Source organism: Hordeum vulgare, chromosome 2H (assembly GCF_904849725.1).
Source record: "Hordeum vulgare subsp. vulgare chromosome 2H, MorexV3_pseudomolecules_assembly, whole genome shotgun sequence".
Classification (NCBI taxonomy): Eukaryota; Viridiplantae; Streptophyta; class Magnoliopsida; order Poales; family Poaceae; genus Hordeum; species Hordeum vulgare.
This window is the reverse complement of record NC_058519.1, coordinates 308,886,377-308,909,301: the sequence shown is the minus strand read 5'-3', so window position 1 is coordinate 308,909,301 and position 22,925 is coordinate 308,886,377. Positions and strand designations below refer to the sequence as shown.

The 22,925-nt window shown below is 49.1% G+C and overlaps 1 protein-coding gene across 1 annotated transcript in view; it reads right to left on the bottom strand.

Moving 5' to 3' along the window:
• Positions 1–1,489: 1,489 nt before the first annotated feature.
• Positions 1,490–22,925, bottom strand: part of LOC123426149 (protein EARLY FLOWERING 5) — a 32,288-nt gene continuing 10,852 nt past the window's right edge. The window contains exons 4-9 of the mRNA XM_045109927.1: positions 12,445–12,494; positions 12,291–12,360; positions 12,129–12,210; positions 11,634–12,040; positions 10,633–11,160; positions 1,490–2,011 (exon numbers count right to left, since the gene is read on the bottom strand). Coding sequence (XP_044965862.1) covers positions 1,781–2,011; positions 10,633–11,160; positions 11,634–12,040; positions 12,129–12,210; positions 12,291–12,360; positions 12,445–12,494 — 1,368 coding nt within the window. The 3' untranslated portion in view covers positions 1,490–1,780. The remainder of the gene's footprint in view (positions 2,012–10,632; positions 11,161–11,633; positions 12,041–12,128; positions 12,211–12,290; positions 12,361–12,444; positions 12,495–22,925) is intronic.

The following is a 22,925-nucleotide window of genomic DNA, read 5'->3' as shown; positions in this document are numbered from 1 at the left end:
GTTGCCTCTTGGCCATGATGCCATAATGGCGACAGTTATCCAACGGATGTATAATGTAGTTAAATATGGTTGTTACTAGTAGTAAATGCTATGAAACAGTCGGACGCACCAAGGCCGTGAAAAGCATTGATACTTGCCCCTTATGTACCCCTACCTAGTGCACTCTATATAAGTCACGAGGGAAGCCGTGTGCAAGAGGTTGAACGGTCTCACATTGTATCCTATGCCAAGAGTAAAGAGCGCCACATGAGTAGGGCATTACCTCCACCACAGAGGGCCCGAACATGTGTAATTCCTTGAGCCTACTCCCAACCGCATCGTTCGTTAGATACGATTGCCTCTACATTCATATCCCCTGGTATTGTCAGGATTATATCAACGACAAGCTCCATGGATCCCTTTAAGAGTTTTAAAAATCTTATTTTGAAGTATCAAAAAATCTAAAAAATATCACATGCTTATGAGTTCATACGAATATATAGTACATGTATATAAAATTTGAAGAAGATATACATTCTGGTGAGACCTATACAAAAAAGAGAAAATCATGATTATGAAATGGTGAATGGTACATGCATGATTCATTAAAAAATGTACGAAATTGTTTTATTTGTGTAGCTCTCACCATAATCTATTTCATCGTCAGACCATATACACATGTAGAACACGTCAATATGAATGTGTGTGCTTTCTTTCAGAACTTTTTGAAACTTAAAATATGATTTTCATTTTTTTCAAAAGAAGTGCTCCATAGAGCTCATCCTCCAAAATGCCCTACTCATTCGAAACCCTCTATTAATTGATGATTGCAGCGAATCTTTTCCCTTTTCAAAAAATTATAACATGCACGTGGCACGACAATTTTCTTTCTTTCTTTCTTGTATGTAAGGCACGCATGATGTTGTACGAGCTGACAAACAACTGAAACTCATTTTTCATAACTATGGTACAGAATATATCTGATTTCATAGGCTTGAGTGCTTTTCTAATTCAGCCAATCCGAATACAGCAAGCTGCCATTAGTGTTCTTTTTTTTAACTGAAACACCTTGCATTCCAAATTTACGTCAGACCGACCAAATTGGCTGTCACTGCGACTGTTACATTGGGAGGGAGATCTGATAGCCAGATACGTTGGCCCATATGATCATCTTTAGTAACGTTGATGGCCTTCAAAAGGGCAATAGCTTCAGCGTGTAGAGCCACACCACCTCATCCTGAGGCTCCATCGATATTACTTTCTCTGTACCTAAATACTTGTAGTTGGGGAGAACTAGATTAGTTCTTTACAACTACAAGTATTTAGGTATATAGGGAGTTGTTTTTACCATGTCCACATTCAGTTTGGCCCACTAGGGTTGAGTGAGCAGCCTTACTTTCCCTGGACATGCATAGAATTCGCGACATTCAGGTGTGTCTCTATTCTGTAGTGTTCCCCACGACCAGAGTTATCTGAGCATGTGTCCACAGAATCTTTATAGACAAGTGTATAGATATTGTTGCTCTACTGCCTAGAGCGGTCAATTAAGTGCTTCCATTGTTTGACTCGATACAGCTGTGTTGCACAACTACAATGAAAAGATTTGTTGATGATGGTTATTTCCCCATTACAAACTGGAATACATCTGAAATGCTTGCTCATGGAAAAACAGAAACGGTTTCTAAGATCATAGCAGGGAAAGTGATTCGTGAGCCACAATGCAAAGAACGTAATCATGTTCAGGTTCAGGTTCATGACCAAGCTGCTGACAGCCTTTAGGGAGAAGAGACTGGATGCCGACCTACTCATGGAGGGCACCCAGTTGCTTCATATCCTCCAGGAATGCCATGTAGGAGTCATCAATGCTTTGTGGCTTAGAAGCTGAGGGTGAAGGCTGGGCTGCAGATTTTATGGGGGTTACTGAAGGCGTCAGAGCAGAATATGATGGTGCTGATGACTGCTGCTGCTGCTGCGCCTTTGGTTTTGGTTTAGGGAGAGCTGATTCTCTCTTAACTCGAACTGATGCAGGAACCTGCAATAGAAATTAATTTGAGCTCAGTTTTGATGCAACAGCTATTTATTACAAAACTCTGAAAGAACAAAAATTGACACGAATATACTAGGTACTGTTCAAACTTGAGTGCCCAATTTGTTTCGGGTAAGACAACATAATTCCTTTCCCCATGAGATACCTCGGCCTCCCAATCTTGTTTAGCAGCTCAGACGCATCGACTTTCAACACCTCAAGGACAAAATTGCGCCGATAGTTGTGCCTTGGGAGGGCTTACACATGACCAAGGGAGCCACGACACACTTGTGAAGTCGGTTCTCACCTCGCAAACTATTCAGTGTTAGGAAGTATTATTGTTAGTTTAGGAGTCCTTATTAGTCTATGTTTTACTTTCCTTGCACTTCAAGTCATGTGTAATATATACATTTCCCTTGGGCCTTCAATAGACATAAGTTGCTTTCATAACATGGTATCAGAGCATAGGTTATTTATTTTTCTCGCACGCCGCAACTCGTGCTTGTACAGATTGGTTACGTATCAATCTCGTATTTTTCTCTCATCCAATCTCCTCGCTGCCGTGATCTCCTCACGCCTGGCTGCTGCTAGCCTATCTGCTAGCTTATCTCTTCTTCTGGTCACGCCTTGGCTGCTCTTCTCCAGCTGCTCATGATGTTTGCCCGATTCCAATCAGCCGCCGGCCTGGCCTCTGCATCGGCCAATCTGCTGGTTCACGGGCTGCTCCACTCAGATCCATGGGCCTATTGTCCGGCTGTGCTTCCGATCTGGCCGCTGGGCTCAATCTGCTGCTCGGCCGCCGCTGCCTCCTTCCTGTGCGTGGGCTGAAGCAGCCGCCGCCCGCCGCTGCCTCCTTCCTGTGCGTGGGCTGAAGCAGCCGCCGCCTTGATTTGAGCCGCTGTTGATTCTCGCCTGCAGGTCCACGCGAGCCGCTGTTGATTCTCGCCTGCAGGTCCACGCGAGCCGCCGCTGATTGCGTTCGGCTGTTTGTTCCTTCGGTTGGGCTTCTTCGCTGTTTTGCTGCTGGACTAGTTTGTGGCTGCTTAGTTGTTCCAAAAAAAGAGAAAGAACAAAGAAACAGGTGCTATGTATTTGCCGTCGGGCTATATCGTCATCCCTCGCTGCGCGTTGATTTTTTATGATACTAACTACACCAAGTTTGTTGCATTCTTTCACATTCATGTGTGTGACATTCGTCTATGAGGCGTTCTATCTGGCAAGGTCTCTTGTCCGTCGTGTCTGGTTCCGCCTGCGGCTCTTGCTCCATCGACATCATCGGCTCTTGCTGCGGATGCTCCCTTGGCTGCTAAGGACACAGCTAAGCTTGCTGATGAGACTGCGACTCGTGCTTATGGGCAACAGGTTTTGATCTATGAGGAGTCTCTTCACTTATACCGTAATGCTCTCTCTGCTTACACTCAATGGTTTGATGAAGATGCTCGTGATGTGGCTGTTCTCACTTCCAGTGTTTTGCTTCAGTTTGCCTCTGAGTTTGTGGGCCTTGTTACCGCCTTTGTCATGTGGACATGTTTTTGTCTGCGCTATCAGCCCTCCGGTGATGCCTTATATCTATCTGTGGTTCGCCAGATGCTCTTCAACAGGGCGACTCCACTATTGATGATTTCTACACACAGAGTTATGCCATTTGGCGTTAGTTTGACTCTATTCACATTGCTGGTTGTCATACTTGCCAGTGTTGCCAGGCTATGCAGTCAGACTTGGAGTTTCATTGTGTCTACGAGTTCTTGTCTCAACTTCGTCCGGAGTTTGAGCCACGGCGTGCTCGGTTGTTTGCTCGTGGCCGTATTACTCTTATGGAGGCGCTTTCTGAGATTCGGGCTGAGGAAACTCGCCTTCGTGGTGCTGGTTTACTTGAGGTTCCCTCTGCTCTTGCTGCTCGAGCTCCTACTACGCCGTTTGCTGCACCGACTTTTCGCTCCAGCCCGCCACTCCTTCCCACTTCTTCTGGTGGTGGTAAGGATCGCTCTTGTACTCACTATGGCTACTGTAACACGGATGGTCACTCCGAGCCTGATTGCTACTTGAAGAAACGACATTTACACCAGGCGCGCTCATAGACTCCAGGGACCCGCACTTCCCCGACTCCTTCAGCAGTGTCTCTGACCGAGGAGGATATCATGCAACTTTAAGTGTCTGCTCTGCTTGCAGCTTCAATTTCTTTTTCAACGGGTTCTGTCGGTCTTGTTGTTGACTCGTCTAGCTCAGAGAGACCACTTTCAGGATCTTGGTTTTAGCCTTCACCGCCATGATTTTTTTCCTTCCGCTGCCACCATCTATAGTCTAGTGTGTTTTCTAGTTTTTCTTGCTTTCCGCTGCATCCACCAAATCCGTTGATATTTGTGCTTTTCTTGTGCCATGCAAGTCCACCATACCATGGTCCGTCAGCCTTTCTCCGGTCCTGATCCTTTCTATACAATATCTGTGGCCTACTTGCCCTTGTTGTTTTCTATAGGATTTTCTGGACTACTTTTGCATTGTCGATCTACGCCCATCGTGCCTTAACCGACAAGCTTCTTTCACCGTCGGTTGGCGTGGACTATGATTTTCTGTGCAATGCTTTATTCTCTTCTTTTGGCAACCCATCTTCTCTTGATACTTTTCTTGTACTCCCTCCGTCCCAAAATAAGTGACTCGAAAATGACTCAACTTTGTATTGAAGTTAGTGCAAAGTTGAGTCATTTTTGAGCCACTTATTTTGGTACGGAGGGAGTATCTTCTATTGATGCGGCGTCTTCCTCTGATGTGTCATCTCTTCGTTATCCCCTTTGGCGACTCGACAGGTTTTGAAGACCATTCATGCTACGAGGACACTCTCAAGATGCGGATTTGGATTATCATTTTTTTTCTAGTTTTACACTTTAGGGGGTTAGGAAGTATTAGTATTAGTCTAGGAGTCCTTAATAGTCTATGTTTACTTTCCTTGCACCTCAAGTCATGTGTAATATATATATATATATATGCCCCTTGGGCCTTCAATAGACATAAGTTGCCTTCATAACATTCATCACCTCACGCCACTTGTCATCGTCCCAACCGTCCTTAAGAGCATCAACAAGATTGGGCAGGCTTCCTTTGGGTCGGAACTAATAAGGTGACGGGTGGAAAGTGCAAGGTAAATTGGGAAATTGTATGTCGACCAACCCACCTCGAAGGGCTCAGTGTGTTGCACCTTGGGAAATTTGCTAGAGCTCTTCGCTTACGATGTCCTTGGTTTGAGTGGTGCGACCCGATGGAGATTTGGGTTGGTTCGGCAACCCTTGCGATGAAGCGGACATGGATCTTTTTTATGCCCTTACCATCATTACCATCGCCATGGTGTGAGAGGGCCCGGTTATGGGAAGCACCATGGCTAAATGGTTAAAAACCGAAGGATATCCCCCCCCCCTCTGGAAGGTTTCAAAGCACAAATCTTGGAAGGTCAGTGCAGCCATGCACCAGAATGCTTGCATTAAGGCAATTGACATGTGCTCCAGGCTATCTTGGGATCATGCCACCCAATTCATCGAGCTTTGGTCTCAACTTTCAAATGTTCTTCTTGATGACGCCCAAGACCTCATCATGTGGAAGCTATCTCCTAGCAGGGATTACTCGGTCAAGTCGGCTTATAAGGCTCAATTCATGGGAGAAATCCTCACGCCTATAAACGGTCAAGTTCTTTGCGTGGCTGGCCATTCAATATAGGGTGTGGACAGCCGATCGCCTTGACCGGCACGGAAGATAAAATTGTGGCCTTTGCCCGTCGTGCAAAAGAGAGTTTGAGTCCGCCACTCATCTCTTCTTCAAGTGTCGGTACACCTTGCGCGTGTGGAGGTTAATCAAAGCTTGGTTTGGTCTTGACAGAGCAAAGCAATGGCATTCCTCACAATGCTCGCCAATTAGGCTATTTATAACAAGATGAACTCGAGGATCTTCCGGAAGAAATCTACGCCACCTCAAATCATCTTGAACAATATGAAGAATGAGGCAAAGCTTTGGGTCCTTGAGTGGGCGAAGCGCTTGAGTAACTTGGGGGGTGTTTGGTTCGCTGCGTTGCATGTGGCTCGCATCCACATGGGCTTTTCAGCCTGCCCCGGTGGATGCAAAAAGGGGCCTCTCAGCCAGGCTGAGGGGAACGCAGAAATTAAGCGTAGCTCGCGTACAGGCACATTGCTTCGCTTTTTTCTCCCCTTTTTCTATCTCCTCTACCGCCGCGCCCTCTTGAGCCCCACCGCCGCGCCCTCTCGAGCCACACCGCCTCACCCTCTCGAGCCACACCGCCGCGCCCACATCAAGCTCCTCTGCCGCCGCGCCCTCTTGAGCCCCACCGCCGCGCCCTCTCGAGCCACACCGCCTCACCCTCTCGAGCCACACCGCCGCGCCCACATCAAGCTCCTCTGCCGCCGCGCCCTCTTGAGCCCCACCGCCGCGCCCTCTCGAGCTCCTCTGCCGCCGCGCCCTCTCGAGCCCCACCGCCGCACCCTCGTCAAGCTCCTCTGCCGTCGCGCCCTCGTCAAACTCCTCTGCCGCTGCGCCCTCGTCAAGCTCCTCTGCCGTCGCGCCCTCGTCAAGCTCCTCTGCCGCCGCGCCTTCTCGAGCCCCACCGCCGCCGCACCCTCGTCAAGCTCCGTCATCGCCGCACTCTCTCGAGTCTCACCGTCGCGCCCTCTCGAGCCTCACCGTCGCGCCCTCTTCGGGCTCTGCCGCGGCCGCGCCCTCGTCAAGCTCCGCTGCGGCCGCGCAATCGGCAAGCCTCGTCGCCTCCGGCCTGGTCAAGCACCGCCTCCGGCCTCGTTCACCCTTCCCCAAGCAAAGCGAGGATCCGCCATTTGCAGTCATTGAGCCCTGGATCCCGTCGCTCAACACTGCCCGCCTGATCCACGTTCCTTCGTGATTTCAGCTATATTCTAAAAACCTGCGCGTACAGCCAGCCATATCATACAAATTTTACCAAACACTCATCTCGGCTCACCGTTGCATCAGCTCAACCAGGCCACTCACCCAGCATCCCCCATGCCATGCAGCCTAAAGCTACCAGGGAACCAAACACGCCTTTGATGTCAGGAGAGTAACGGCCTTGTATCTTTTATTGGGTTTCGTTTTTTGGCTACCCCTTGTCATAACCTTCTCTTTATTAATGAATAAAGCAAGTCTTTTGCCTCGGTGTTTTAAAAATAACATCTCAGTAACATGTTATAGGAAAACGTTAAAATTCAGCCGATTGAAATCACGGAAGCATAAGTCGCCTCCTCCACATGAAACGTGGATACAGGCCTCACCGTGTTTCCTCCTCTCCCTAAAAACATTGTGAATCTTATTCTCTCCTTTATCTCTATCGTCTCGCTTACTTCTTGTTCTCTCCCGCAATGACGCCGCCACCAGTTGTAGCAGCCGCTGTGCTGTGCTAGCACGGCAACTCAAATCATGTCGCGGTGTCCATGGTCAAAACTGAATCCCTGAGGGGTCAAAACTGAATGCTTATCATCTCCGACGAATCAGTGTGACCACTACTATGCTGCAGTGTCGTTACACTGTGACACTAGAAGGCTCGTGTGTGACACAGACTGAATCGATGAAGGGCCAAAACTGAATGCTTATGCATCGACCATGCTGGAGTGCCAATTCAGTGTGACCACAACAACTCAAACCATGTTGAGCATCACCGGTGTTGCGATGAAGCATTCGTCGGACCACTGGAACATGGCTGGCGTTGTAATCGGGCATCACCAGCTCTGCGATGGAGCATCGTCATGCTGCCCCAGCATCGCCGATGCTGCAATGAAGCATTCGTCGAACCGCTGGAATATCGACGGAGCTGCAAAGGAGCATCATCGGTACTATAATAGAGCGTCGTCGGGCCGTCGAAACATCACCGGTGTTGCAAAGGAGCATCGTCTGGCTGTCGGGGCATCGACGGTGCTGCAATGGAGCATTCATCTGACCACTGGAACATCGACGACGCTGCAAGGGAGCATCACCGATGCTACGATGAAGTATCGTTGAGCCGTCGAAACATCACCGGCGCTGCATCAGAGCATCATCGGGCTGTCGGGGCATCGCCGGTGCTGTGATGGAGCATTCATCGGGCCGCTGTAACATCGATGATGCTGCAAGGGAGCATCACCTGATGATGCTGCAAGGGAGCATCACCTGCGCTACGACGGAGCATCGTCAGGCTGTCGGGGCATCGATGACGCTACTAGGGAGCATCAACGGTGCTATGACGGAACATCGTCGGGACGTTGAAACATCGTTGGTGTTGCAAAGGAGCATCGTCGGGCTACCGGGGCGTTGCCGGCGCTGCGATGGAGCATTCGTTGGACCGCCGGAACATCAATGGCGCTATAAGGGAGCATAACCGGTGCTACGATGGAGCATCATCGGGCCATTGAAACATTACCGGTCCTGCAACGAAGCATCGTCAAGCCGTCTGAGCATCACCAGACACCGCCGCTGTAATCGAGCATAGCCAGGTGGTCGGTGCATCCATGGTGCTTGAAAGATTGGTCGCGGTTGCTGCAACCCCAGAGATCATCGGCGTTGCTGCAACCCCAGAGATCATCGGCGTTGCTGCCGTGGCCGATGTATAGGCGACCGGGACCTGGCTGCTACCACATGCTCTAAGCCGGCTAACTGCTGCTCTCGCTGGAGTTATGCACCTGTGGGGATGTTGCATTGGTGGTTGAAGGATGTGAAGAGACATGTGCAAGTTGGGATGGAAGGCATGTCGTGGTCCGGTCATGTGCGAATCCATGGCTTGAAGCATGCCATATTGGGATAAATCGACGACGGGCAAGACCGCTTATTTTCTCCGGGCATCATCCGGATGACGCGTAGTAGGCGCCCATGTTATATGGACTACCTGATAGTCCAGAGCTAATTCTGCAATTAAGACTATCAAAAAGACACGTGCGTTGCAACGGGATAATAAAATCGTGGTCGTCAAATCAAGTTCCAAATATTCACACTCCATGTATATAAACATATTTGAATATTTGCGCACCAACCGACACGAATGCAGACGTAACACACATGCATTCTAACATGCTCACTATGGATCGATGTTGACTTGATCCTAAATGCGTGTTTCTCCGGTGCATGCTCAATGCTTATATGAGAAGAAAAAGAAAAGGTCAGTCCCACGATGGATTAAAAACTGGAGGGCCCTATGAAGTACGAATAATTCAGGGAAATGCTCTTCTTTTTTTTAACTTTTACGCGTGGCAAGGTGGGTAATTCACTTGAAATTTAGGGGTGGTTTCGATGACAGCCGAAAAATTCAGAGAAACAATAAATTAAGAGTTTTTTTTCACTTACGGGTGGCAGGCTGGGTAATTTACTTCAAATTTAGGGGCAATTTCGATAGCAGGCAAAAAATAAGAGAAACAATTAACGAAGAGCTTTCTAACTAACACGTGGCATGGTGGGTAATTTACTTCAACTTCATGGGTAGCTTAGGGTAGGTGGACAAACCAAAAAATCAGAGAAACACACCGTCTTTTAATATTATTAGGTATAGGTATAGGTATTAGGTATAGATAAGAACATATTCTAAAATTGTCTATTTGTTGGAAAGTTGTTCCCACATTTTGTAAATGGCAGATATAACAATAATCAAAACCCACAATTGAAAAGGCAAAATATATAGTCCAGTGATAGTAGATGATAGTCAGACGAGGGTCAATAGGAAGTTAGAGCTATGGAGACAAACCTTGAAATCGAAAGGTTTTAGACTTAGTAGAACTAAAACAGTACATAAGGTGCGGTTTCAGTACTACTAGGCACGAGGAGGAGCGCAGGTGATGCCTCAGACAGACACCTTTCGATATTTGGGGTCAATGCTGCATAAGGATGGGGATATTAATGAAGATGTGAACCATCGACTCAAAAGCCGGATGGATGAAGTGGCGCCAAGCTTCTTCCATTCTCTGTGACAAGAGAGTGCCACAAAAGCTAAAAAGTTATATAGAACGGTTGTTCGATCCGCAATGTTGCATGGCACTGAGTGTTGGCCGACTAAAAGGCGACGTGTGCAACAATTAGGTGTGGCGGAGATGCGCATGTTAAGACGGATGTGTAGCCACACAAGGAAGAACCGAGTTTGGAATGATGGTATACGAGAGAGTTGGAATAGCACCGATTGAAGAGAAGCTTGTCCGACATCGTCTAAAATGGTTTGGGCATATTCAACGCAAGCCTCCAAAAGCTCCAGTGTGTAGTGTACGGCTAAAACGTGATGATGATGCCAAAAGAGGTTGGGGTAAACCGAACTTGACATGGGAGGAGTCCGTAAAGAAGCATCTCAAGGACTGGAGTATCACCATAGAACTAGCCATGGACAGGGGTGCGTGGAAGCTTGCTATCCATGTGCCAGAACCATGAGTTGGTCGCAAGATCTTATGGGTTTCACCTCTAGCCTACCCCAACTTGTTTGAGGCTAAAGGCTTTGTTGTTGCATCAGGTCATCTTTGGTATATGTGTTTCCTTCGAATGTTATACTCAAGCCTTAGTTCATATCACCATTGTACACGGTTTTAATACTCTATTGTTGTATTTGAAAAAAAAATTGGAAAATAAGGAAGCGATGGCATTGATGCAGCAAGTTAATAGCCAGAGTAAAGAACACATACCATAGCTGTTAGTTCAGGAGTATGTTGTGCTAATGGCCTCTTTACAACTGTTGAAGCAGCAGATTTGACGTAAGATGGCTGCTGAGGTAACTGCGGCCTTGGGCCAAAAGCAGCAAATTCGGGTCCTGGAAAAAATGGAGGCCTAAGCATTGTTGGTGGACCAGGAAGCACACCAAAGGGTGCCATTGGCATTTGAGCTGGAGGTAATGCTGGAGGAGGTGGAGGGGGGCAGGCTGCAACACCAGTAACCATAAATGATGGCCTTGAATCTGGTGGTGAAGGTGGTGGAGGAAATCTGACCATTCCTGGACTTAGAATATCAGGCTGTACTGGAGGCATCATTGGAGGCCTTGGAGGCAAAGGCAGTAACTGTGACGGATGCGGTGGAGGTGGTGGTAAGAACCTTGAAATTTTGGCATCTTCTTTCACAACAGGAGTATCCATAGCAGCATTGTCAGTATCCTGCATTTCATTTGAGTTCGGTGGCAACCTAGGGGGAGGTGGAGGTGGAGGTAGAACAACTGGGGCCTGCAAAATGAAATTCAAAGTTGTAACAGGAACTAGCAGACAAACAATAAACCAAACGAGGAGCAACTTGGCAACTGAAATATTAATAAGGATTTTCAGGGAATGCATAAATAGTAACCCAAAGAACTAGCCATGGACAGGGCTGCATGGAAGCTTTCTATCCATGTGCCAAAACTATGAGTTGGTCGCAAGATCTGATGGGTTTCACCTCTAGCCTACCCCAAATTGTTTGGGACTAAAGGCTTTGGTGTTGCTGTTGTTGCATAAACACTTCGGGACTAAAGGCTTTGTTGTTGTTGTCGAATAAATTTGTACTAACTTAGTACTCCTCCGTCCCAAAATAAGTGACTCAAAAATGACTATCTTATTTTGGGACCGAGGGAGTACTAAATTTGCGTCACTTATTTTGGGACACAGGGAGTAGCAACATACTGGAACAGTCAGAAATATTTCAAATAAAATTTAAGTAGCACCTGTGTAGAATCTGCCGAGCTTGCACCCTCTCCAACAGCTTGTTTATTATTAAGCACATTTATACCAGGTAGAGGTGGTGGTTGCAAAGGCCGCTGTGGTGGAGGTGGAGGTGGTGGCAGTAATGTATGATCTAGCACAGGTTCTCTGGGAGGTGCACCAGGAGGAGGAGGTGGAGGTGGCAGCGGCAAGCCTGGTGCTATTGCAGAGCCAGCAGGCTTAGGTGGGGGTGGGGGTGGTGGTGGGGGTAAAGGTAAAGAAGGGGCAGATAAATCTGAAGGTTCTGAAGAGGCTGGCAGTGGAGGGGGCGGTGGAGGAGGGGGCATGGTGGAAGGACCTGCTTCTTCAGATTCTGTTATGGAAGATGGAGCCCCAACACCAGCTGTAGAAGGCAGTGGAATCCTTGGTCCTATTGTCAATCAAGAAACAAAAGTGAGCAAAAACATTTCAGCGAACTGTAAAAAATATTAAGAAAATATCCTACAAGTTATGCTGACCTATCGATGATTTGTACATAGGAGGTTTGCCAGGTGGTGGTGCCCCAGATGGATTCAAGGTTGGGTGATAGTAAACAGAATCCTGCAGTGCAAACCTAGTTAGTATCTATTCTGAACATGCTGTAACATATATCAACGCTCTCTGAACTGTAAATACCATACCTCAGGCATAGGGTTTTTAGCTCTATCGTCTTCGTCTGCTGCAGGCCGTCTCTTTGGTGGTCCAAGATGGCTGGTTGGAAATGAAATACAAATTTAATAAACAAAAACAACTGCATGAAAATTTAATGAATATGTATAACAAATAAAATCTCACCTGAACATAACTGGTTGCTCACCCTTTACTTTCATCTTTTCTTCATATTCCTGGCCAAGATATGAAAAGGCAACGAGGTACCATGTACCCAAAAAAACTAATTATAGCATGTCCCGTCAAGAAGTTGTACAGAGATTAGAAGATTAATTCAAAGATCCAAATAGGTTTACCAAGTACCAACACATCAAAAATCACTAGTACTGTGCCATAATGTGAGGGGTATATAACTCATGAATAAGATAATAACAGTCCTCAGTTAGATTGCATAACAGAGTCGATACAGATGATTCTATAAAACGAATGATCCCTTTTAGTTGTAACTTTCTGCTTGTTACCAAAACCAAATGTTTCTTGTGAACACATCAGAATACGCTATCATAATTCACTAACAGCATGAGACATTCAACAGAAATCCTCCAAATATCATGTTCCTGAATCTTGAAGAAATCGTAACAAGTTTTTTTTTCTTTCTTCTTAAGCTGCCATTGGAATTTCCTCTTAAAAAAAAGAGTTCCAGATAAACTTAAAAGAAAATACTAGCAAAAGATTGTACAAAAGAAAGAAAAATATGCAACCATAAATAGCAAACAAAACCTAGGGCCAGTTCTTCTGACTCAATTCTGAAGAATTACTGCCCGGAAAATTACAATCGCAAAAGAACTCGTTTCTTCCGAGGAATTATCTGAGAATTACCAGAATTACTAGTGCATTTCAGAATTGTGAGAACCTGGCAATTCTGGCAATTCTAGCCAGCCCCTCAAAAGAAAACCTTTCGTTTTGAACTGCTACCCCTATTGGATGACGATATTACGCTCAAATTGCCACTAGGGCCAAAACAGAGCCTCCCGTTTCGTTCCCCCACCCCAGTGTCGCCGCCGCCTCCCCGGACATGCCACCCTAGTCCTGTGCAGCCAGGCCGCCACCGTGCGCCGCCGCCGCCGCCCCTTCTACTCCTTTCCATCCCGCTGGGCCGCCACATCTCGACGCCTCCCCGCTCGGCCACCCTACTCCTGCGTCGTCGAGCCACCACCCTGTGCCGCCGGACCGCCACATCTCGACGCCTCCCCACCCGGGCACCCTACTCCTGCGCCGCGACCGCCCCTTCTCGTCCTCTCCATCCCGCCAAGCCGCCACATCTCGACGCCTCCCCACCCGGCCACCCTGCTCCTGCGTCGCCAGGCCGCCACCCTGCGCCCCCGCCGCCCCTTCTCCTCCTCTCCTTCCCGTCGGGCCGCCACATCTCGACACCTCCCCGCCCGACCACCCTGCTCTTGCGCCGCCAGGCCGCCACCCTGTGCCGCCGCCGCACCTTCTCCATTTCAATCTAGGGGCGTTTCGGACATTTCTGTTAGGAAGTATTACTATTAGTCTAGGAGTCCTTATTAGTCTATTAGTATTAGTCTAGGAGTCCTTATTAGTCTATGTGTACTTTCCTTGCACCTCAAGTCATGTGTAATATATATATGCCCCTTGGGCCTTCAATATAGATAAGTTGCTTTCCTAACATGGTATTAGAGCCTAGGTTTAGGTCTCCGGACGCTGCAACTCGTCCTTACGATCCAACTTTTTTTTCCTTCTCCCTCTAGATCGATCTCGTCTTCCACTGACGTTCTCAAAGCTGCACGAGGCACCTGCCGCCTAGCTGCTTCGCTCGATCCAAGCCGGTGACAAGTGCGCCCATGATGCACGTCCGCCCGTGACGTGCGCCTGCCCAGCCGTGATCGCCCGCACGGATGACAGCCCTGCCTCGGCCTGGTTGGCTACTGCGCTGCGTTCACACCCGTGCGCCGGATCGGGTTACCTCGTCCAGCTCCAAATCGAGGTCGCCTCGACCAGCTCAAGGCTGATGCCACCTCCACCTCCCTGGCCAGGATGTATGTGCTGCTCCACCCGTGTGTGCTCCACCTGGTTGGCTCCTGCTATGTTCCCGCACTTCCACGTGTGTGTTGCTGCGTTGATAGTTGATACAGCTCTGCATGGGCTCTTTACGTATTGATTGCATGGCTCCGTGTTGACCCATGTGTTGCTTGCCTACATGCCTGCTGGATCTTTTCTGTAGCTACTACCGCTGCTCACATGCTGATCCTTGCAATGCATCTTCGTTTTGTATGTGCTTTCTAGCTTTCTAGTTTTCTATAATTTCCGCTGCGTCCACCAAATCCGTTCATATTTTGTGTTTTCTCATGCCATGCGAGTCCACCATACCTTAGTCCGTCAGCCTTTCTTCGGTCCCGATCCTTTCTATGCAACTTTCGTGGCCTACTTGCCCTTGTTGTTTTCTATAGGATTTTCTGGACTTCTTTAGCATTGTCGATCTACGTCCATCTTGCCTTAACCGCCGAGCTTCTTTTACCGTCGGTTGTCGTGGACTATGATTTTCTGCACGATGCTTTATTCTCTTGATGTGCCATCTTCTTTTCACAACCCATCTTCTCTTGATACTTATGTTGTATCTTCAAGTGATGCGGTGTCTTCCTCTGATGTGCCATCTCTTCGGTGTCTTCCTCTGATGTGTCATCTTCTTTTGACAACCCATCTTCTCTTGATACTTATCTTGTATCTTCAAGTGATGCGGTGTCTACCACTGATGTGCCATCTCTTCGTTATCTCCTTCGGCGACTCGACAAGTTTTGAAGACTCTTCATGCTACGACAACACTCTCAAGACGCGGATTTGGATTATCATTGTTTTTTAGTATTACACTTCTTCAAATGCAATGCTATTGCATACGCTTTGCATTTGAGGGTGGGTGTTAGGAAGTATTAGTATTAGTCTAGGAGTCCTTATTAGTCTATTAGTATTAGTCTAGGAGTCCTTATTAGTCTATGTGTACTTTCCTTGCACCTCAAGTCATGTGTAATATATATATGCCCCTTGGGCCTTCAATATAGATAAGTTGCTTTCCTAAACAATTTCAACATACAACTCATACAACAATTACATGCTAGAATTACAGAAAAGGACTGGAGAATTGTCAATTCTGTGGCCAGACGATTCGGTGAGCAGTTTCCAGCATTATGATTCTGAAGAATTATGAGGTGAAAAGAACTGGCCCCTAATGTGCTGCCCAAAATGGTCCCGGGCCTGTTGCGTGCGTGGAGTTGGAGGTGGGAACAGGGATCTGATCAGAGGGAATAGCGAGGTTCACCATAGGCACACATAGGGGCTCGTCCCTTGCCGTGATGCTGGAGGCTCTGGACTCTCAGTTTGGGGCAATTTTCCCTGTTTATTTATTGATAACCCTAATGCAAACTATCCTCCCTTTATATAGATCAGAGAGACCACGTAACTTGGAAAGCAAACCAAATATGAACTGTTTGGAAAGTAAAGACAACTTCCAAATAGAGATATACTCCCTCCGTCTCAAAATAAGTGTCTTAAGCTTAGTACAAATTTGTATTAGAGCTTATACAAAGTTGAGACAGTTATTTTGGGACGGAGGGAGTATTTCCTAGGGATAAACTTGGGACTTCTTGGCTGCCAAGGATTAGTCATGTGCCTGCCTAAGGACCAACTGTTCGTATTGTGGTTACGAACTCTGCAGCAGGTTTGGGCCTGCGGCTATAGTGCTACCCCAGTACTCTTTGTAACACTTTCGCACGCCTAGAGAAATAGCTCGTCCTCAAGCTGGGAATCTGGACAGCGAAGTTTGAAGTCTTCCAGGGGCAGCCATGAAGTAGCGAGTCAGCGCCCTGCCACTAAACCAATACTTCAAGGACTCCCTTGAACAGACGTGAGCAAACTACAGCGGACGGACTTGGAACCACTCTGCCATGTAAAGTGTCCGGTAATGCAGGAGAGCTGTCTCGGGGCTGACCATGATTTTTTTTTAGGAACGCCACAAGTAATACATCATGAATCCATGCATGCGGTGGAAGTCGCAACCAGTATGCCACCTTACCAATGTGCTCAAGAATTTGATATGGTCCAAAGTACCATGGGGCGAGTTTGGCACTGCTGTGCGCGCCCAAGGATGCCACAGGCTGATGCTGAAGGCGAAGCCAGACCCATTTTCAAATGGTGAAGGCAATGTCGCGGTGCTACCCATCATGCTGGATCTTCATGGTATTCTGAGCTTGGAGAAGGCGATCACATATGTCAGCAGGGAACTCATCACGGTCTGAGACGGTCCACAGCTGATACTTTTGCAAGGCCTGGGTCATAAGACTAAGTGTCGGGGGTGAACGCAGTAGCTTTTAGGGACGATCGCCCACTAACATCGCAAGTACATGCCAATAAAGAGGTTCACCACTTCTTTTTGTCCGTCGGTCTGGGGGTGAAATGCAGAACTTAGTTGTAGTTTTGACACGAACGAGACGGAAAAGCTCGGTCCAAAAATTGCTGGTAAATACTGGATCAAGGTTGCTGACAATTGACATGAGAAATCCATGTAGATGGACTATGTTATCAATGAAGGACTTGGCGACAGAACAAGCTGAGTATGGATGTCCCAAAACAGCGAAGTGGCTACATGTCGAGAAACGGTCGACAACAATCAAGATGACGGGCGTGTTAGAGTTATAATACAAGTCATGTACCCTTTTGTATTTATCCCAATATATAAGGGGTTTCCTGCATATAGTCCATCACCTGTACATGTATATATACCGGCCTATGGCCTCATGGGAATACAAGTTGCTTATTCCTAACATGGTATTAGAGCCTAGGTTCTTTTTGCACGCGCAACTCGTGCTCTTCCCGATCTAATCTTCCCGTTCGTCTCGTCGTGGGTTCGCGATCACCACAGCCAGATCGAGGCGTCTCCTGGTTCCGCTCCTGTGTACGACGTCCGCTCCTGGGACGCGGTTCCCATCGCCAGCGCCAGCTCGAGGCCGCTCCCTCCCCTGGGACGCGGTTCACCAGATCGAGGCGGCTCCTGGTTTGATCTCCTGGTTCCGCTCCTGTGTACGTCGTCCGCTCCTAGGACGCAGTTCCCATCGGCAGCGCCAGCTCGAGGCCGCTCCCTGTCCTGGGAGGCGGTTCCCATCCCCAGCTCGAGGCTGCTCCCTCACGCGGCTCCTCTCAGATCGCGCCGCCCCTGGCCCAGATCGGTCTGAGGCTTTCCAGATCAAGGCAGGGGCCCTCCAGAGCGATTCCAGATCGAGGTCTCGTCGCTCTCCCAGATCGAGGCGGCTCCCCCATCGCCAGATCGAGTCCTGCTGTCTGACGCGGTTCGTTGACTAAAAAAAAAGTCAGCTTCATCCAGCTAAGTTGTTGTTCCTCGTTGTCCGGTGATCTTTGATGGTACTAATTACACCGAGTTTATTGGCTTCATGCGCATTCACATGCGTGGCATCCGCGTATGGGGTTTTCTTTCTGGCGAGGTCTGTTGTCCGCCATGCCCGGTTCCTCCCGTGGCTCCCACTCCGCCGACCCCACCGGCTCTTCCTGCGGATGCTTCTCAGGCCGCAAAGGATACGGCTAAGCTTGCTGATGAAGCCGTTGTCCGTACTTATGATGAGAAGGCTTTGGCTTATGAGGAGGCTCTTCAGACGTATCATGGTGCTCTGTCTGCTTACACCAAGTGGCTTGATGATGATGCTCGTGCTGCAGCTGTTCTCACTGCTAGCGTTCTGCCTCAGTTTGCCTCTTAGTTTCTGGGCCTTCCTACTGTGTTTGAGATGTGGACTAGCCTTCGTCAGCGCTATGAGCCCTCGGGTGATGCCTTATACCTCTCTATGGTCCGTCAGGAGCATGCTCTTCAGCAGGGTGACTCTACTGTTGATGACTTCTACGCACAGAGTTCTGCTATCTGGCGCCAGCTTGATTCTCTTCGCAGTGTTGGTTGTCGCACTTGCCCCTGTTGCCAGGCTGTCCACGCCGATTTGGAGTTTCATCGCGTCTACGAGTTCCTGTCTCGGCTCCGTAAGGAGTTTGAACCCCGACGTGCTCAGTTGTTTGCTCGTGGCCGTATTTCTCTCACGGAGGTGCTTTCTGAGATTCGTGCTGAGGAGACTCGCTTACGTGGTGCTGGTTTGCTGGAGGTTCCCTCGGTGCTCGCTGCTCGGTCTCCTTCTACGCTACCTGCTGCACCGACACCTTCTCGCTCGAGTGCTCCGCCGCTCTTGCCCACTCCTTCTGGAGGCTCAGGTCGCCCCCGTCCACATTGTGGCTACTGCAATAATGATGGTCATATTGAGTCCCACTGCTACACGAAGAAGAAACACTTGCGCAAGGCACGATCATCATCTACAGAGACTTCGTCATCTACCTCGACAGCTTCCGCCATCGCTTTGACTGAGCGGGATATTCTGAGACTTAAGCGTCTGCTCGCTGCTTCAGGTTCTTCCTCGACGGGTACTGCTGGTTCTGTGACTGAGGCTTCCCGCACTGAGCAACCACCTTCTACACAGTCAGGTACATCCCCATGGGTTCTGGACTCTGGAGCTTCCTTTCATATGACTTCTAATTCTTCCACTCTGTCCTCTCTTCGATCGCTTGATTCTCTTGTTCATGTCCTCACCGCTGATGGTACTCCCCTTCATGTTGTTAGTAGAGGCAATCTTACCACTCCTTATTCTGTTCCTGATGTTGCTCATGTTCCTCGACTTACCATGAATCTGTTTTCCGATGGTCAACTTGCTGATTCTGGTTGTCGTGTCATCCTTGACCTTGACTCTTGTTCTGTCCAGGACCGTCGCACGCACACTCTGGTTGGGGCTGGTCCTCGCCGCCGTGATTCTGAGGTTCTTTGGGGGTTGGACTGGCTTCATGTTCCACTCTGTCGCCAGTTCTTCTGCTTTGGTCGCCTCGGCTACTGGTTCCTTCCAGCAGTGGCATCATCGACTTGGTCATCTGTGTGGTTCTCGTTTGTCGTCGTTAGTTCGTCAAGGTCTTCTGGGGTCTGTCTCAGGAGATGCCTCTTTAGAGTGTCAGGGTTGTCGTCTTGGCAAGCAGATTCAGTTACCATATCCACATAGTGAGTCAGTGGCTAAGCGTCCTTTTGATTTAGTTCATTCCGATGTATGGGGTCCGGCTCCCTTTGCTTCGAAAGGGGGTCATAAATACTATATTATTTTCATAGATGACTTCTCTCGTTACACATGGCTTTATTTCATGACTTCTCGTAGTGAGGTGTTGTCCATTTATAAGCGTTTTACTGCCATGGTTCATACTCAGTTCTCTTCTCCCATTCGTGTGTTCCGTGCTGACTCCGCTGGCGAGTATATCTCTAAGATGTTGCGTGGTGTTCTTGCTGAGCAAGGGACTCTCTCTCAAATCTCTTGTCCTGGTGCTCACGCTCAGAATGGCGTGGCTGAGCGCAAGCATCGTCATCTTCTTGAGACGGCTCGTGCATTGATGATTGCTGCCTCTCTCCCGCCTCATTTTTGGGCTGAGGCCGTCTCCACCTCCACCTATCTCATCAATTTCCAGCCTTCTGCTGCTCTACAGGGTGGTGTTCCTTTCGAGCGTCTTTTTGATCGTTCTCCCGATTATTCGATGCTTCGCTTGTTTGGTTGCGTTTGCTACGTTCTTCTTGCCCCCCGCTAACGCACCAAACTGACCGCTCAGTCTGTTGAGTGTGTCTTCTTAGGCTATAGTGATGAGCATAAGGGCTATCGTTGTTGGGATCCTATCGGTCGTCGGATGCGTATCTCTCGGGATGTGACTTTTGATGAGTCTCGCCCCTTCTACCCACGCCCATCTTCCTTGACTTTTTCAGTGGAGGATATCTCTTTCCTCACTTTTCCTGACACACCTATCACACCCGTCGAGCCTTTGCCTATTCGTTCCAATCTCTCTGCTTCTCCACCTCCAGTCGATTTGTCGCCACCATCTTCCACGGTCTCGTCTACACCGGATTCTACACCTTCATCTCCGGTGACTTCTTCGTCGCCACTCCCCGATTCTATCTTGGCGATTCCTCCTTCCATTGTTCCATCTTTTCCTCAGTGTTACACTCGTCGTTCACGTTCTGTGGATGCCTCTGTGGATGTGTCGTCATCCTCTTCTCAGCCTACTTATGGCTTGCGTTCTCGTCCTCGTCCCCCTATTGATCGCTTTGGATTTTCCACCTTTGGTGTTGTTGTTGCTGTTCTTGAGCCGACCACTTATCATCAAGCTGTTGTTCATCCTGAATGGCAGTTTGCGATGGCAGAGGAGATTGTTGCTCTTGAACGCACTGGTACGTGGGATCTTGTTTGCCTTCCTCCCAGAGTCCGTCCCATCACTTGTAAGTGGGTCTACAAGGTTAAGACTCGCTCCGATGGTTCTCTTGAGCATCACAAAGCTCGTCTTGTGGCTCGTGGTTTTCAACAGGAGCATGGTCGTGATTATGACGAGACTTTTGCTCCTGTGGCTCATATGACCACTGTTCGTACACTTCTTGTCGTGGCCTCTACACGCCACTGGTCTATCTCTCAGCTTGATGTTAAGAATGCTTTTCTTAATGGTGAGCTGCGTGAGGAGGTGTACATGCAGCCACCACCTGGGTATTCTGTTCCTGATGGCATGGTATGTCGTCTTCGTCGCTCTCTCTATGGCCTTAAGCAAGCCCCACGCGCCTGGTTTGAGCGTTTTGCCTCTGTGGTGACTGCCGCTGGTTTTTCACCCAGTGTACATGATCCAACATTGTTTATTGACCTTTCTCCTCGTGGTCGGACTCTTCTTCTCTATTTTGATGACATGGTCATCACTGGGGATGACCCCGAGTATATTGCCTTTGTCAAGGCCCGTCTTAGTGAGCAGTTCCTTATGTCTGATCTTGGACCTCTTCGATACTTTCTTGGGATTGAAGTCTCTTCTACCTCTGATGGCTTCTTTGGCAAAATGGACAAATTTAACCTCTTTGCTGAATGAATTCACGGACTGAACCTAGTACAAAAAAAATTCAACGAGCTGACCCTTTTGTGTGGCGCCCGACGCGTAGGCGCCACACTACACCGTGTGACGCCTAAGCCTTCGGCGCCACACAGAAGGGCCACGCTGACGCTGCAGGGCCCACCCTGGCCGTGTGACGCCTAAGCCTGAGGCGTTGCACATGCTGCACTGTGACGCCGAGCGCTTAGGCGCCACACATGCAGCTCCGCTACCCTGTGATCCCGGTGACGACAAAGCAGAAGCAGCAGCCTCCCGACCTGCCCGCCACGGCGAAGAAGCTCACAAAGGACAGCTTCTCCGAGTCCAAGATCTGGATGGTGCCGCCGGCGTCGTCCAGGAAAGGGGACACCGACGCGGGCGGGAGGCGCATGGTGTCGTTCCGGTGGCCGATGAGGAGCGGCAAGGACGGCGAGGAGGAAGGAGGGGTCGAGCAGAAGAGCGGGAGCGAGGCGGACTGGGGCGACGTGGAGACGGGCAGCGGCGGCGGCAACAGCGTGGTGTCGTCGCTCGCGGGGGAGCGTCCGTCGTTCGCGCGGCGCACCCTGCTCTGGGGCGACGTGGAGACGGGCAGCGTCGGTCGGCAGCTTCCACAGGTCCATCTTCCTCCCCCGAAGAGGCTCGAGGTTGCCGATGGATTGAGCCGATGCTGGAAGGCAGGGGATAGGCGTGGCTGCGGACGGTTTGGTCAAAACCGTCTTTGAGCCCAGGTCGCGCTCTCATCTTGGACCAGGCCTTCTTGGAGCTTTGCCCGTCGGGGCTCTCCCCCACGGTCCTGATGCTGCCAGTGGTGATCTGGGTGCCTCTCTCCAGCACTCTGTCGGAGTAGTTCTCCCCGGCACTCTGCTAACCAGTGGGGAGCAGAGCAGCAATGAATCTTCTTCGTTCAGTGCTCTCACCAACCAACCAACCCACACTCGCTGAACGATCACAGACGATGAATGAATGCATCTGTTCGTGCGAGAGCAAAGCAGGGCATCCAAAGCGTTTCTTCTCCCTCCCTCTGCTTTTGCTTGCTTGTTTTATTGTTTGTATCTTCAGCACTGGCTTTGCTTGCTCCAAGCAATTAACATAGCAGTACTAGTAAGTATTATGACCAAGTCAAGCCATTATATGTATATATTACTTGTAGTATATACTTCATCCATTCTTAAATACCCCGCTCTTCCGCGCCTCTTCCAACAACTCCGGTAAGCAGCAGCTCAGCATGGTGGCTCCCCTTGCGCCATGCCCTCTTCCAACAACTCCGGTGAGCAGCAGTTCAACCTCGTGGCTCCCCGGAATCAATCAAACAACTTAAGAAATTGCCCATACCGACAGCAGCTCCCGCTTTAGAAAAAACCCTATCTCATCAGGCAGGTATACCTGACCAGTTGCGCATCTTTCTCCCCGGGGCATACTATACTATAGTATCACATCGTAGACCCCCACCCCAACTCTATCTTCCTTATCAGTGAACCGGAACATAGTGCATAGGTACTCTTCGATGCTGCGAGGACGAGACGAGGTGACATACTACGATCACGCACTGAAGTTCTGCCCTTCGGCTCGGCATATGGAACCTCTCAGCTGCCTTGCGCCATGCCCTCTTCTCTGTTCTCCATTTCTCTCCCTAATCTCTCCTATCTCTCTCTCTTCCCGCAGGACCTTCTGGCCGCCATGGA